This window comes from Rhopalosiphum padi, chromosome 1, assembly GCF_020882245.1.
Source record: "Rhopalosiphum padi isolate XX-2018 chromosome 1, ASM2088224v1, whole genome shotgun sequence".
NCBI lineage: Eukaryota > Metazoa > Arthropoda > Insecta > Hemiptera > Aphididae > Rhopalosiphum > Rhopalosiphum padi.
In genome coordinates, this window is record NC_083597.1 from 80,754,911 (window position 1) to 80,770,323 (window position 15,413).

The window sequence follows — 15,413 nt, forward strand, 5'->3', positions numbered from 1 at the left end:
TCCAAATTATTTATTATAAAATAATTTAAATATAGGTACCTCGTACCTATTTGTTTTTACTTGTTACAATCATATTTTAAGAGTAGGTATGCCGTTTACGGAACAGATATAGATCCAGAATGTACTGCTAAAGGGATATCCTGTGGAGATACAAACTTCTATTAAGTGCATCAAATTGCAAAATTGGGTTTAGCAACCGTCACTAGTTATATAAAAGAACAAAAATACAGTGGCTGGGCTATTTTACGAAAAAAAGTGAAGAAGAAACTCAAGAAACCATCAGAGTAGTCATGGAATGGAAACCGAAAAGGAAAGGTCTCGAGGAAGACCGAGGAAGAGGTAGCTAGACGTGGTTGAAGAGGATCTTAAAGCTCTGGGAGTGCAAGAATGGAAAAAAAATTTCAGCACCGAGATATATGGAGGGGTATACTGATAGCGGCAAAGGCTCTAATTGAGTTATAAATGCCAGTGAAGAAGAAAAAAAAATTAGTCAAAATTTAAAAATAAATCTACTAAATACTTTAGAGTAAAAAGGGGTTTCTCATTTGAAAAACAGAAGTTTGCATTGCTACACAGGACACCCCTTAAGTAGAAATACAAAGTTTAAATATTTAAACATGATTTTTAAGTATATTTGGAAATTCCAAAAAACAGAATTTGAATAAATTCAATATTAAAAGAAAAATGAGGGTGTGCATGCTTGGTGAATCACTGTAAATATAAATTATGCAATAAGTACCTATTTAAAAATTTCATAACGTTCATTTAAGTAGGTAAAAACGTGTAATGTAATAGTCAACGGAATACGTATTGTTGTCTTTTTGGAAATGTATAATTCTATTATTTTTTCATTTTGTCAATTCCTAAGAATATTAATTAAATTTTGGTAATTATTCAATATATTATCCTGTTCTATTCTTTTTCGTTCAACATGGAAATACAATTATTTATTCGTAAAATTGACACAATAATAAATTACTCATATTATTATAGTTTTTGTTGAAACTTGAAAATTAATATGTTTTCGAGTATCCTTATGTATTATAATGACGTTCCTATAAAACATTACAACACTTTATGTTTCTATGATATATTATCGTATATTATTATACCTACGGATTGTTTTGAACCGTGTAACATCCTATAATCATTCAACATAATGACGTCACATTATTCATATCCATGATTATATTATTATTATATTCATTTTATTAGTATATAAATTATCGATACTATTATACTAATACCTTTTTTAAAAAAAGCGTAAAAGTACTTAACACTCTTGTGAAAATAATATTTAATAATTTTGTTGAAATATTAAATTGTAATTTATTTATCACACTGTATATTGTAAACAATAAGTAGTGTTCAAATAGGTAGGTACCGTAGATTGTCTATATAAATAGGTATAGTATATACGCTTATAAGTACGAATACTGCGATAATATGATAGTTCATAGGTACTATAGACAATATTAGACTATAATATCAGTAATATCAGGTACTGGTATGGTTCTCAAGTTAGTCGAGATATCCATTGCCTCATTACATTAATTCGTTGTATTGTTATATTTATTATTATTCACGATTTTAAATTTATTTATTAATTTAACTTTAAAGCATGTCGGGATTACTTTACTAATTTCTACCATTAAACAGATTTCAAGGAATCAACAATTTATTAGCATACTTTTAATATTATACAATACAAAGGACGGAGAGGCGTTTTATTGTCTTATATCCCCCCTCAATCATATTCATTTTTGTTTATTGATTTTTTTATCATTTCAGAAAACATGTATAATTTATTGTTAACAATAAAAAATTATGTTTTTATTATTTATTAAGTATAATTTTTAATATTTATCTATGTTAAATCGATTGATAAATATAAAAGTGATTAATTTCTAATAGCCGGTAATTGCTGTATTTTGGGAAACCATGGCATATATTTTCTGAAACTTGAATAACTGAGTCAATAATGATTTTAGAATTTTTTGAATTTTGTATATTAGTTTGCTATAACTTTTAGAATATTAAAAGTAAGAAAAAAAATTAATAAAATAGTCAAATTTATGTGGCAAGGGCATGTTACTGAGTAAAAAACGTCTGGCAGTGAAAGGGTTAAGTTATATAAGCATATTTATCTCTACTGCAGGGTGATTTACAAAACAGCATGATATTACTAATCACATAGTACACATTGTACATACAAATAATTATCCTCACACATGGTTAATGAAAAAAGAAGTTTGCTATTCCATTTTAAATGATTGCTTAACTTACTCAGCTTAATTACTCAAGAAAAAACAATGGTCTATACTTTAAAAGTGTAAACATTGTATTGTGTTTTTCACAACTGATGGTATGAGAACTGGGAAGTTCGCATTTATAAATCTGAGTATTGAATATATTTGAATCATTTAGATTTAGTGCATAGAATTGTGGAAAAAAAGTTTATGAGGATAATCAATATAGTCATACAATATATATTAGTATATTACACTAGAAAACGTATAGGTATTTAACTAAAACAATTCCATAATTAATGTCTAGGTATTCCACGAGTAGGTACTTTATAAAGATGATTATTATGTAACTTATGTTATTAAGTCTGCAGATCTATTCTTTATTATTTTTACAAAAAAATGATCATAAATAGTTGAAGATAGTATTATAAGCGATACACTTAATCAAATTAAAAAATAATAATAATGTCTATCGTAGGTTAGTATTAGATAAATTAATACAGAAATATAGAAATACACTATTGTTTCAATATTGAAAGAAAACAAAAATGTGTATTGAATATAATATATTATATATTATATGTATTATATAATTTATATAATTATGTGGACGTCGAGAAACTTGAAATGTAATGAATACAATACACATCACTATGAAATGTGTAATAGTGTTTAATAATATATAGTTGAGTGATTATTTTATCGAATAATAAACATTTATTTAAATATCTATTAGCGTTTTTTAAAATATTTTTTTGCACAATTTCCAGTCGAAATAAAATAATTATATTTTTAATATTTTTTATCGTTATCACTTTTAAATTTTTTTATTTTATTGAATAACAGCATATATTATTTTTAATTTCGTATTTTGAAGCAGAATATTTTTAAAAATATGATTCTTTTAAAACAATGTTGTTATATTTCGAATGGTAAATATGTAAAAAATATTTTTTAAAACTTTAATAGATATTAAAATAAAAATTTAATTAAAGTTGTTCGATAAAAGAATCATATTTTTAATATTTTTTATCGTTACAACTTTTACCAACTTGTACCTATATACATGAAATCATCTAATGATTTGTAATTCATGTTATAATACTCGTATATATATATATAAATTATGTATATAGGGGAAAAATGATTTTTTTCAATTATATTTTTTGTAAAAATAAAAATAATTATGTTAAAATATATCAGTATTTAAAATTAAAAGTTATTATTATATAATTATAATAATTAAAAATAGTTTTTTAATTCACAGGTAAATGCGAGAATAAATTTTTTTTTCCATTATAATTGGAACACAATTTATATATCCTCCTTTTCAAAAAAATGTACATGCCTCTGTCTGTAGGATACATGACAATATTATTTTTTTATAAATAAAAAATAAATATATTTTAACTTTTGAATCTTTTTTGTTTAATTATTTTTTTAATCGGGTCGGGTGGAACTATGGAGGTTAGACGTTTTTGGACAAGGTCATTATTTTTTATATTAATTAGTTTAGTGTCGTTTAGTACCTCTTCACTATGTACCTATGTGTAAATAAATAAAGCTGATTTGGACTCATTTGCATAATGGGAGGTTGACCCCTGCGCCCTTTCCAAAGTTCACTTATGACTATTGAACGTCTACATATTACGTTCGCCAGTGTCTTATTAATTATATAATGCCACAGGTTATAGGTACATCATACATGAATATAAGACGTGCTAGATTACTTTTTTTGGTGTTATGGATGACGCGATTACATTGGTCATTATTATTATTACAACTATTACATTTGTCGCATTGCACACTGCAGATAAACAAAACCTATTATTATATATTTCTAAATACAATTATGAAGTGTGGACTATGGTACCAAATCTTCAAAGATTATTTCAAAAAAGAGCAATGTCATGATAAAAACATTACCTGTGTGTAAGAAAAAAATTGCTTGAGTAAAAAAAAGGTTCTTATATTAATTATACGTTTATAAAAGTCGTAATATCACGCGACGATACGAGTGCTAACGCTATAACGCTACAATAGTAAGTTAAGAACTACTCTACACTCATGACTTCATGAGTAATGATTTATGAATCATAATAAATTATATTTTCGAATTTTCTAGACTATTTATCGGTTATCCATACATTTATAATCGGTATTAGTAATATAGATAATACTTATTTATAGATAGCCATATGCCCATATACAGATATAAATTATCTCATAGATAAAATTCAAATTTGATACTTATATTAATTTATTACTCAAACAATCATTAGAAATTACAGCCCATAAACAAAGAAACATTAAAAACGCATAAACTGTTCCTAAATATTTCTTATCACTAAGGAACGGATTTAAATGCTCTAAAAAACAAAAAAAAAATGGCTTTAAAAATACGATTTAATGCACTTATAACAGAAATTTTTTTATAAAATGCACTAAAAAAATTTTCTAAAATTATTTTTAACATTGAAAAAATGTGTTTAATTATATAAATTTTTATTCTTAAAAATTCTCTATATCTTTTTTTTACTTAGAAAATTATTTCCAAAAAATGAATATACAATTTAGATAGATACATTGGTTAAACCTTATATTTCATAATAGCACTGTATAATCAGGTGCTGCTTAATTTTCATAAAATTTTATCAATTCCTATATAAAAATTGACTTAAAAATAAAAAAATTGCACTAAAAATATCAAAATATAATCCTAAAAGCAAAAACGTCTGAAAAATGTAGAAAAATTAAAAAATTAAAGTTCCTTTTTTAATTCCTTTATGTATCGAGTGAACTTGGAAGTGTTTTGAAAGTGCTTGGAAAGCAATGTTTTCGGACATTCGGAAAAAAATATAATTTTCATTTAAATCCATTCCCTAGTAATCACATACATAAATTATAATATTGACAAGTAGATGCTAACTGATAAGCAAATATCAATTTGTAGGTTTATTTGATAGTAAAAATCAAATTTAAACAACATTCAGTATTTAATACGTATAATCCGAATCATATGTCGTAATTTATTTTTATTTTTTAAAACATTCGTATTAAAACTGTTGAATATTTGTTTCACAATACCTGTAAATTGTGTGTGCCGTTAGGCAATGATGGTACCTAGTACTTAAGATGTTTGACAGGCGCGGTAGCGCCAGATCTTAGTTGTGAAACCGGTTGTTAACTTGTAAATTAATAATTTTCCCATATACTTCTGAAATAGAATTATAGAACAAAAAACGATAATTGGTTTTCAGAAGGTAACTGTTTTTAATTTTATTCAAATATAATTCGTAGTTATATAGTATAGGTACCTAATATCTAAATAACTATTTATAACCTATACAGGAACAATTCGGTCAAATATTTTGTACATTAAATTGTACATATTTCTTTCAAAAAATGAAAAAATAAAATAAAATTTGATTTGTATATTAAATTAAATAATTTTCAGCATAAAATGGATAGAAATTAAATGTCAATAATAGACCTGAGTTCCATTAGTAGTAACTATAATAATTCTTAATAAATTAAATATTATTTTATATTTGTATATGATATAGGTTTTATTATAAAGGCATAGTTAAAATAAATTTTTCAACAAATATTATTCCCAGGGTAGTTGGTTTTAAATATAAAAAATGTAATGTTATATTATATGTTTACATTGATTTGACAATAAGTGGGCAGTGGCAACACAATATACGTATATGTATTATGTATACAATATACATCATAGATTTTATGCTGTATAGGTACAATAGACTTGCAAGTTGCAGTAAATACGTATATATCCTTATGTGTCATAAATAATACTTAAATAGTAAATAGGTAGCTACTCTCTAAGACCTAACAAGTAACAGACGAGAAGAAGCATAGGTAACGTATAATTTTACCTTTAGGCTGTAATCTACGAACGTATCCGATATATATATATATATATATATATCTGTCAATTATTCTTATTAAAAAACCTACATGGCTACATATCTACCAAATATAATTTATGGTAATTATAATTTAACCAAACTATACACGTAAGTAACTCAGTTTAAGGATCAGTCTTAACTAGCTAGTAGTTTTAAAAGTATTATTTTTAAATTAATAATTTTTTTAACAATTATCAACAATTTGATTGGATCATTTGACCGCGATGATTATCATGGATTACTACATTGTACTTTCTTGCATGATAAAATTAGAAAATAAAGTATGGATGTATATAAAAACATCTTGATTTAAAAAGTATGATTAAAATATGTTCTTTTTGATAAATTTTATATAGTGTGCCAAATTTCCAACTGAATAATTTTCTGAAAATGTTGATATATTATACATAAGTATACGTAGGTGAAGTGATAGTATATTTGACAACAATTTTACCATCTATTCAAATACATTTTAATTATACGTATACTCGAAGTTTAGTAAATATATATATATCATATATGATTACTGCCAGTTTATTATATACATATAGCCATAGGTATAAATAGTATATTTTATTATACTATATGTATTTTTTATGCCCTCAAATAAACTATTTAGGGAGTATTCTATTATATTCTATTATTCTATTATCTGTGCAATTTTTTAATTTTTAATGAAAAATTGATTTATTATACTTCAATACAAACGATTACATATTTATAAAACTAGTTTTAACTTTATTTTACTAAAATACGAATCATCCAAATGATTGATGCCTACGCAAGGACAACTTTCGCTGAAATATTGATTAAAAATATGAGTGATGGCATCAGATAGGTCAAAAATTTATAAAAAAAATTATCCAGTTTGTAGATAGACAATTATTGACCAATGTTAGAGTTGTAAAATATATTGTGTCGAACGGACAACCGTTTAAAAATATGAAAATTATTGAATTCAAGAAATTAAAAAAAAAAAAAGATTCAGAATATAAGTAAGACTTAAAATTAAGTGTATTTTCAAAAAATTAACTACTGCGTCCATAATATACTAATATTTGAAATATTTATATAGACTTATATATGTATCGTTTTTAAAACAGACAAAGTTTATTGCAAGGGGCAATTTTTTGATACTATTATTATAGTTGCAAAGTCATATGACAGTCAAAATAGAGAATAATATATTTAAAAATGCTGCACGACATTAAGGTTAGGCAAAAATGGGCAAATACGTTCAATCATTCACAAGCGCACACGGAAATAATAAGTGACAATACTTAATCGTTTTTTATAGATCTGAATGCAAGACTCACATTAATTTAAAACTTATAAGTATTATATAATATACTTTTAAATATATGTAGTACCAATACGTTTACTTATATAATATTATCCAGTATACAATTAGTAGATTGATATAAAAAACGGTTTAAAACTTTAAACCATTAAACAAAATATTTTAATTTTTTTGATATAGCAATATATTATCATGATTACATCTATACCTAATGTAGTCATTGTTTTCTTTTTAATATTTTATTTATTTTAGTTAAGTAATTATATATTTATTCATTTAAAAGGTTGTTTGAAATGAGAAGTTCCCACGGTTTTTCAAAAGATATAATTCTACCTCCTTCTCCTCACAAAAATAAAAACTTAATTTGAATGATTTTTGCTCATATAGTCATATTGGTATTACAAAGTACCATATATATATATTATATATATGTAAGTATATACTTTATATATTATTAGTTACTACGCTATATTGTATTGTGCGTGTAGATGACGTACGAATCCAAAGTAATCGATTAATGCGGTTTCACTATATATTTGAATCGGCCGATTCCCACGATTTAGTGAAAACTTAAAGTATCTATAGACTATAATTATAAGTTTTTGAAAAATATTGTGACTATAATATAATTTTGATATTTTTAAATTTCATACCAAAAACTTTTGAGAAATATTAAATTAAATGTTCAAGATTTTCGTTCAAGCAAAAAAAAAAAAACGACAATACTTTATTCAATTTTTTTTTAAAATTAAATTGGATGAACATTTTATATATCTTTGGTTATTTGTTTTTAAATTACACGAAAAAAATAAAATCAATTTTGCCAAAAACTAGTTTTTTTACTTAAGACTCCCATTATTATAATGTTTTTGTTTGTTTTTCCTGTTAATTTTGAAAAATACAGAAACGTGCAAATTAAATCCAATTTTCTTTTAAAAACCACCTTTAAAATTACGAATTGAAGTATTTTCTTTAATACACATACTTTATTCATCATTGTAAAATCAATCATTTATCACTCCGTTTAGAAACTAAAAACAGCGTAAACGTCATTGCCTTTTTAATAAAATAAATGTCATAAATATGTATATTAGTACATTGTTGTGTAATCTGGTTTGATGAATTCAATCAGTTTAACAATGTTTAGCCGTTTGGGTAACATTATATCAGTATAAATGGATACAAATATCAGTAATCACTAGGGCTAGGATTTCTAAGCATTTGCATGTTTTTTTTCTTAAGTTAAAATTGATTAGTTGTCAGATATGTCCACGATTTGGCTTATTCTTGATTAAATAGTACAATTTTTTTTGCATATTTTTGCATATTTTGAATATAACGCATATAATTGCTATTTATAAATTTTGGAGAATCTTGTTAATTTTAAATGATATTTATTTAATGAACGTCTATAATTATTGGTTTATTTGTCGAATTATCGTAAATATACTATCTATCTAAACTAAAATAATGGACGTAATACTAAAGAAGAATAAGGGATTCAAAACATTTCTAAAAACGTGTAACATTAAAAATGGTTAATATAAAACGGAAGAAAAATGTTAATATTACTTTAAATCCGAGACAAATCACGTCATTTAAATATGCTTCAACAACATTGTGTGATATGGAAAGGAGTTTCAGCCAATATAAATCTTTGATTTAATCGTCGGTCGTTCATATTTTAAAATTTTTAAAAATAAATGTAGTAATACGTATTAACTAATATTTAAAAAAAAAAAATTGTTTTTGCATATTTTGGTAAATAAAATACATATTTTACAATTTTTACTGCATAGAAATCCTAGCCCTAGTAATAACTATAGACTGTGATTAGGTAAATTTGGTATAAATATTATAATTTTATAGAAAAAGGATGATTCACAAGGGCGAAGTGACGGCGCAGTAACGATATACCATTACAAACTATAATAGTTTAATCTATAATCTATAACATTACAATAATTTTTCAAATTATTCTATAAAAATCACTTAAAAGATACAACTGAGGTAATTACTGTGGTAGTGTGGTACACGTTTTAATGGATTATCATCCTTTATAAGCTATCATACTTACTGCAGCATTTAACCTTAGTCCTTAATGCGTTTAAAGTTTTCAACAAATAAAAAAACATACAAAAATACTACGTCATTATACATACAATAAAATATATACATTCAAAATATAATATACGTCGTTATATAATTATGCGTTTTAAGTTTTATAAATCGGGATGTTTGAGGACCTATGCTGCTGGACGAACAATGTATAATTATAATAAGCGTTGAGCAGTAATAATCATTAATACAACCCGCTTTTATATACCTATTAGGTACTCACAAATTACAATAAGCTAGCTACGGATCTATTATTTCTTAATTTATTTTTACAAAATATATTATATTATATACGTGTAGCCGCGTAGGTACCATGCCAATGTCATAATCACCAATATTTTTTATACATTAAATCGCGTAATTTCAGTAATTTTCAGAGATATGATTGTATGCGAATTACACGTATCTGCCTGTATATGGTGAGAACCTATACTTGTAGATGACAAGATATTCAACGATACCATCGTATATATTATTATCATAATGTATGTAATGCCGAATTGGCGTAATATAATGCACGAACTATACTGGAAAATAATTAAACAACGATATAAATAATATAAAATAGTCAAATAGCCACCTTCGAAGTTGCTTGTTCATCGATTTATTATATAATAATATATTTAATAGGTATTATCCACACGTAGGTACCTATAGCTAATTCGTCGACATTTGACGTATTGAGCAAATTTTTATTTTTTAACACGTCAATATAATTATATATATGTACATAAGTGTTAACTGTATAAATTATAATATATTATATTTATTATTTAGATAAAATTATTCTAATCGTTTAACATAAATTTAATATACTGTCCGTATTTTTAATTGTTATTAATTTATCTGCATTACGTGAGTTGTACATGCAATCTTTAGGTATGGTCAGGGTCTTTAAAATTTTGTGTGATACGATTTTGGCAAAGGTCGCATAGAATCATTTTTACTTTAAACAATCAAATTTAATATTAAGATAGAATACGATAGTAGTACTATTTAAACATTCTAAACGTATATATACTATATAGTAAAACAATTTAAAAACTAATCATTAAACGCATTTACAAATTGTAACTGTTTGTTAACCCCGGGAAGATAAAAATAAACGAATCAAAATCATCCTTTATCCTTTATCTCTAAGACCAAGAGACTGTCCCTCTGCAGTATTGCTCAATAATCCCTTAATTCACACTACCCAACAATAATAGAATACTTATGCTTGAACTTTGAAAAGCGCCTAACTTGGGCTCAACATCTTAAAAACAAAAGAAAAACCGTGAACTCCATCCACTTGCTCCACTTACGTCTACGATCTAAGACAGTAACAAACTATTTATATACATACAATCATAAGACCAACGTAGTCCTATATATGACATCCATAAATAGGGCTCTGTTAAGTTCTCTAACACGAAAACAAATTCAGGCATTCCAGTCTGTCTGTGGCAAATTGTCTCTGTTTCCTGGTTCATCATAAATAATAATCTCCACAAAGACCTAAATATTCCAACTCTCTCGCGACTAACCAAATCTTACAATGTCTCTTTTCACTCTAAGACCTAAGTTAATCCATCACGAAAATCCACTGATAAAACGTCATCATTCTATCCTATTTTAAAATTCACGATAACTTCTAGAGACGTCTTAAACGAGTCTAGATATATCTGCTAATTTAATCTGTTGGGAGGCACTACTGAGTTCTCTCTCAAATTCGTTACGTCTCGTTATTATGTATTCAACCAAAATTACTTATTGTACTTATATTAATATATTATGTGTATAGATTGTTATTATATTTTAATGAATAAAAAAAAAATTAAAAAAACGGTTTGTTAATATTTTGTAAAAATAAAATATACGTAATATACAAATATATATGTACGTAATTTTTACTTGTGAGGGTACTATTATAAAAGTTTTAATAAAAATAGTTGTTTGCTTAAAAAAACCCACAAAATAATGCAACGTAAACACCAAATATCCATTATACACATTAGTTATTATTATATAGATATGTAATTTAGAAAATACTATATTTGTACTTATATACATTATTTGATGGACGCTCCTCTTATATTATTATATGTTACTTCGAAACCATAATAATTGTTTGTTACAAAAACGTGAGTAAATAATATATATTTTGCACGAATTTTCAGATGTTTAAGCAATATAATACATTAATATCTATGTATATAATATAAATAACGTACCTATATGTATACTATACATAACATAGCTGTCTTTACACTTTACGTCGAATAATTCACGAACGGGTTAGAAAAAAAATAATATATATATATATATATACACACGGGTTGGTTTAGTTAGTATACATAAGAATATAGTTTATGAAAAATATAAAAAAAAATTATATATATATTGTATGAATATATGCATTCAAGCATATACAGCACCCAGCGACGACCTTTATTATTATATACATGCCCGTAAGTCAAAACAACTCAGTAACGTTGTGTATATTCTATAGTATAAGTGGTAAGTACATAGTATACAGTATACATATATAACACATTACATATTATTATATGCATATGCTATATGCAGTAGTATTTGACATTATAATGACCGTGTCTTATCGATTCAACTGCAATTTGTTTTACGAATTACCTCTTTCACGTCTTAAAACAATTAATAAAATTAATACGTACCCATAACTGGTACATAATATCTATACAGCGATGTTAATGGGTATAATATTATGTGTGTAGGTATACACGTCTAAAAACATCTTGACTAGGTCTCGGTGGTATACTGTTGCTCAATAACGAGTGAGCAGGGTTATGTCTTATTGTGCCGCTGCAGCAGACGATTTACGGAGTAGGCAAAACGGGAGTGATTGTCGTGGCCATAAAATGTTTATAAACGACCGTTTTAGCCATCTAAAATTCAGTATCGATCCGGCGAGCTCATCCGACAGATACCATAACATTGTATACCATATTAACCGTCGTAGACAACTCAGTTTTTCAGTCCTGAAACAATCATGTCTGGCTTTAAAGTGGTGAGTTGATATTTGAATATTTTTAAATTTTTTCGAACAGTCATACGACTCTTTCGTTACGCCTCACTATTGTACATTAATATATTCGCCACTCTAAAACGCACTTTTCAAATGTATATGGTTTCTCTTGTTCCCGTACAGATGATGCGTTTTGCCGGAATAACGGCTATGTTGTTAGTTGCGGGCTGCTCTTCGCAGACGGCGCCACCAGCATCGGTGCAAGTTGTTTCAACTTCCCCATTACCGTCGCCATCGCCTTATTTCAATGCCTTCAGACCAGCGGCATACCCGCAACAGTTCATCGGTGGACCACAGCAACAGTTTAACGGTGTGCTGCCCCAACAGTTCATCGGCGGATCCAACATCCCTCAGAGATTCTACAACAACGGCCCAAACCCCGCGTACGTCGGACAGTTCGTGCCCATCTTACAGCATTCGTTTGACATCTCCCCCGATGGCAGTTACAGTTTCAGGTGAGCGTGGTGATAACGATGGTTTTCGCGTGTTTTGTAGTATACTATAGAACTACCACAATGGCATAATACGCTATATGTTATAATATATACTCATCGGGTGTATGGCTTACAGTTACCAATCCGCTGACGGAACACAGAGACAAGAAGCAGGAGGTTTGAGATATTCGTCCGTGCAAGGATACCCACCAGCAATGGCCGTCCAAGGATCATACTCCGCCATAACTCCAGAAGGTAACTGCATATCTATTATAATAATATGCATAACACTATACGTCGTACGTCATAAACATAACGAATGACATATTACAATGATAGTCTCGCGTACGTTTATTTTTCATTCGATTTTCTTTCCTTGCGGTCGTCGAATTTTCACTGCCATCTGCATGTAATTTAATATTCAATCACAACGAATACATACGAAATGGAAGTAATAAGACGTCGATGGACCATGATGTAATATTATATTGTACCTATAAACAAAACAACAGCGATTGATTCGGGTTTCGAATAAATACAATTCGAATGTCCGTCACTTTTACTTCTCGTCTCGACTACCTCCGCGATAATATGGTCGCATTGTAATCATTGAACAATATTGTACCTATACAAAATATAAGATACTCGCATACTCGCATTAACCCATTCAACAATAGATATATGGAGCTCGTAACACTAAAACATAATACCATATATTATATTACATTCATATACCTATTATTTAGTTTTGAGTTGGTATAATTATATTATATTATATCGGTATAATTTTCCATCGACGAACAGTATACAATTATACCTATATGTATAAGTTTTTAATAAATGTGGATATAATACATTATATAATTGAAATATTATGTAAACTTTCGATAAATCAATCGTCATTTTTTCGCATGAATGAAATATATACCTATATAGTCTATACAATTAATATATAGGTACATACCGTACATATATTAGGCATTCGATTTTACATACATATATTATATTATGTTTTCGTGTTTTAATTGTATATAGACACTGTATTATATGAGTATGATTAAATTATTATTTTAGGAGTTCCAATTGAAGTTGCATACATAGCCGATGAACACGGATATCAGCCAACCGGACCAAGTGTCCATCCAGCAATTCAACGAGCAGTAGCACAACAAGTGGCCCAAGCCAAACTAGAACCACCACATTTCAACAAATAATGATGCCTAAAATGACTAAAATATATTAATGATAACAATCCTGAAATTTGTAAAAACAAAAATAAAGTCCAATAAAGCGATGTACATTTAAAAGTAATAACAATGTGTATGGTTATTTCATTTCTAATTCCTAATCAGTAATCACAAATATATTACAATATACTATTCTACATTTCTACACAGTAATTATGTTTAAATTACTTCTGTGTGAACAGATTGAAGAGCTACTAAAAAAATTATTTTTATTAAATTTTAACATGTGCCTCATACTAGAATAACCGCTATTATTATAGTATATCTTAATGGTTCAATTTTATTTTATTTGTTCGTATATCTTTTGATTCTCGCAGCTTATTTTAGTCTTAATATTTGTACATAAGTATCTATATAAATAAATTTAAAAAAGTTTTTATTCAAATTGAACTATAATTGTATATGATAAATATATTAATTCCTTCTTTAAAATCTATTGTTTTTCGAAATTTCTGGGTAAAAATTTAAAACCTAATTGTACGCATAATCCATAATATTATATTAAGATATTGATTCACAAAAGACTTTAATGCAATGAACATTTTCAACTCACCTAACTTTATTGTAAATCCAACACTGTAATGCAGCCCATAAAATATTCAAATTTTTGTACTACAAACATAGTCCCAAATCTAAATAAAAAAAATCAATGTTCAAAAAACTAACACTTATGCTTATGGACTTCTTTCTTCAACCAATAACACTTAATATAATTTAAATAACAACATAATATATAAATATTAAATATATTATTTCATTGCTGTTAATAAAATAAAATAATTATTAATTTACTCAAAACAAATTGATTTTAATTTACTTAAATATATTATTAACCTTTTAGTTTTAAAATAATGGCCTTAAAATAGTATAGTAAAATTTTACCAAAATAAAAGAATTTTCAAAAACAAATATTTTTTGGTATGTCTATCTTTTTTATTTAACTATACTGATACAGCTGGTTGTGGATTGAAATTATTGACAGTAACCATATATTAAATCGAATATAAAGTGAGTTTTTAATGGTTTCTCGTGATAAAGAACTTCTCGAGGTTCACCATCGACCAAGCTGATAAAAATAAAAATAGCTACT

The 15,413-nt window shown here is 26.5% G+C and overlaps 1 protein-coding gene across 1 annotated transcript; it reads left to right on the plus strand.

Annotated features, from left to right (window-relative positions):
- Window positions 1-12,463: 12,463 nt before the first annotated feature.
- LOC132917815 (endocuticle structural glycoprotein SgAbd-9-like) lies at window positions 12,464-14,393 on the plus strand. The gene is made up of 4 exons (XM_060978746.1): window positions 12,464-12,624; window positions 12,766-13,097; window positions 13,213-13,331; window positions 14,151-14,393. The coding sequence occupies exons 1-4, from the start codon at window positions 12,607-12,609 to the stop codon at window positions 14,288-14,290; spliced, it is 609 nt and encodes a 202-aa protein (XP_060834729.1). The 5' UTR covers window positions 12,464-12,606; the 3' UTR covers window positions 14,291-14,393.
- The last annotated feature ends 1,020 nt before the right edge of the window (window positions 14,394-15,413 follow it).

Coding starts and splice junctions, on each gene's coding strand:
- LOC132917815 (XM_060978746.1), top strand. Junction 13,098..13,212: donor GATGGCAGTTACAGTTTCAG/GTGAGCGTGGTG, acceptor TATGGCTTACAG/TTACCAATCCGCTGACGGAA. Junction 13,332..14,150: donor CTCCGCCATAACTCCAGAAG/GTAACTGCATAT, acceptor TTATTATTTTAG/GAGTTCCAATTGAAGTTGCA.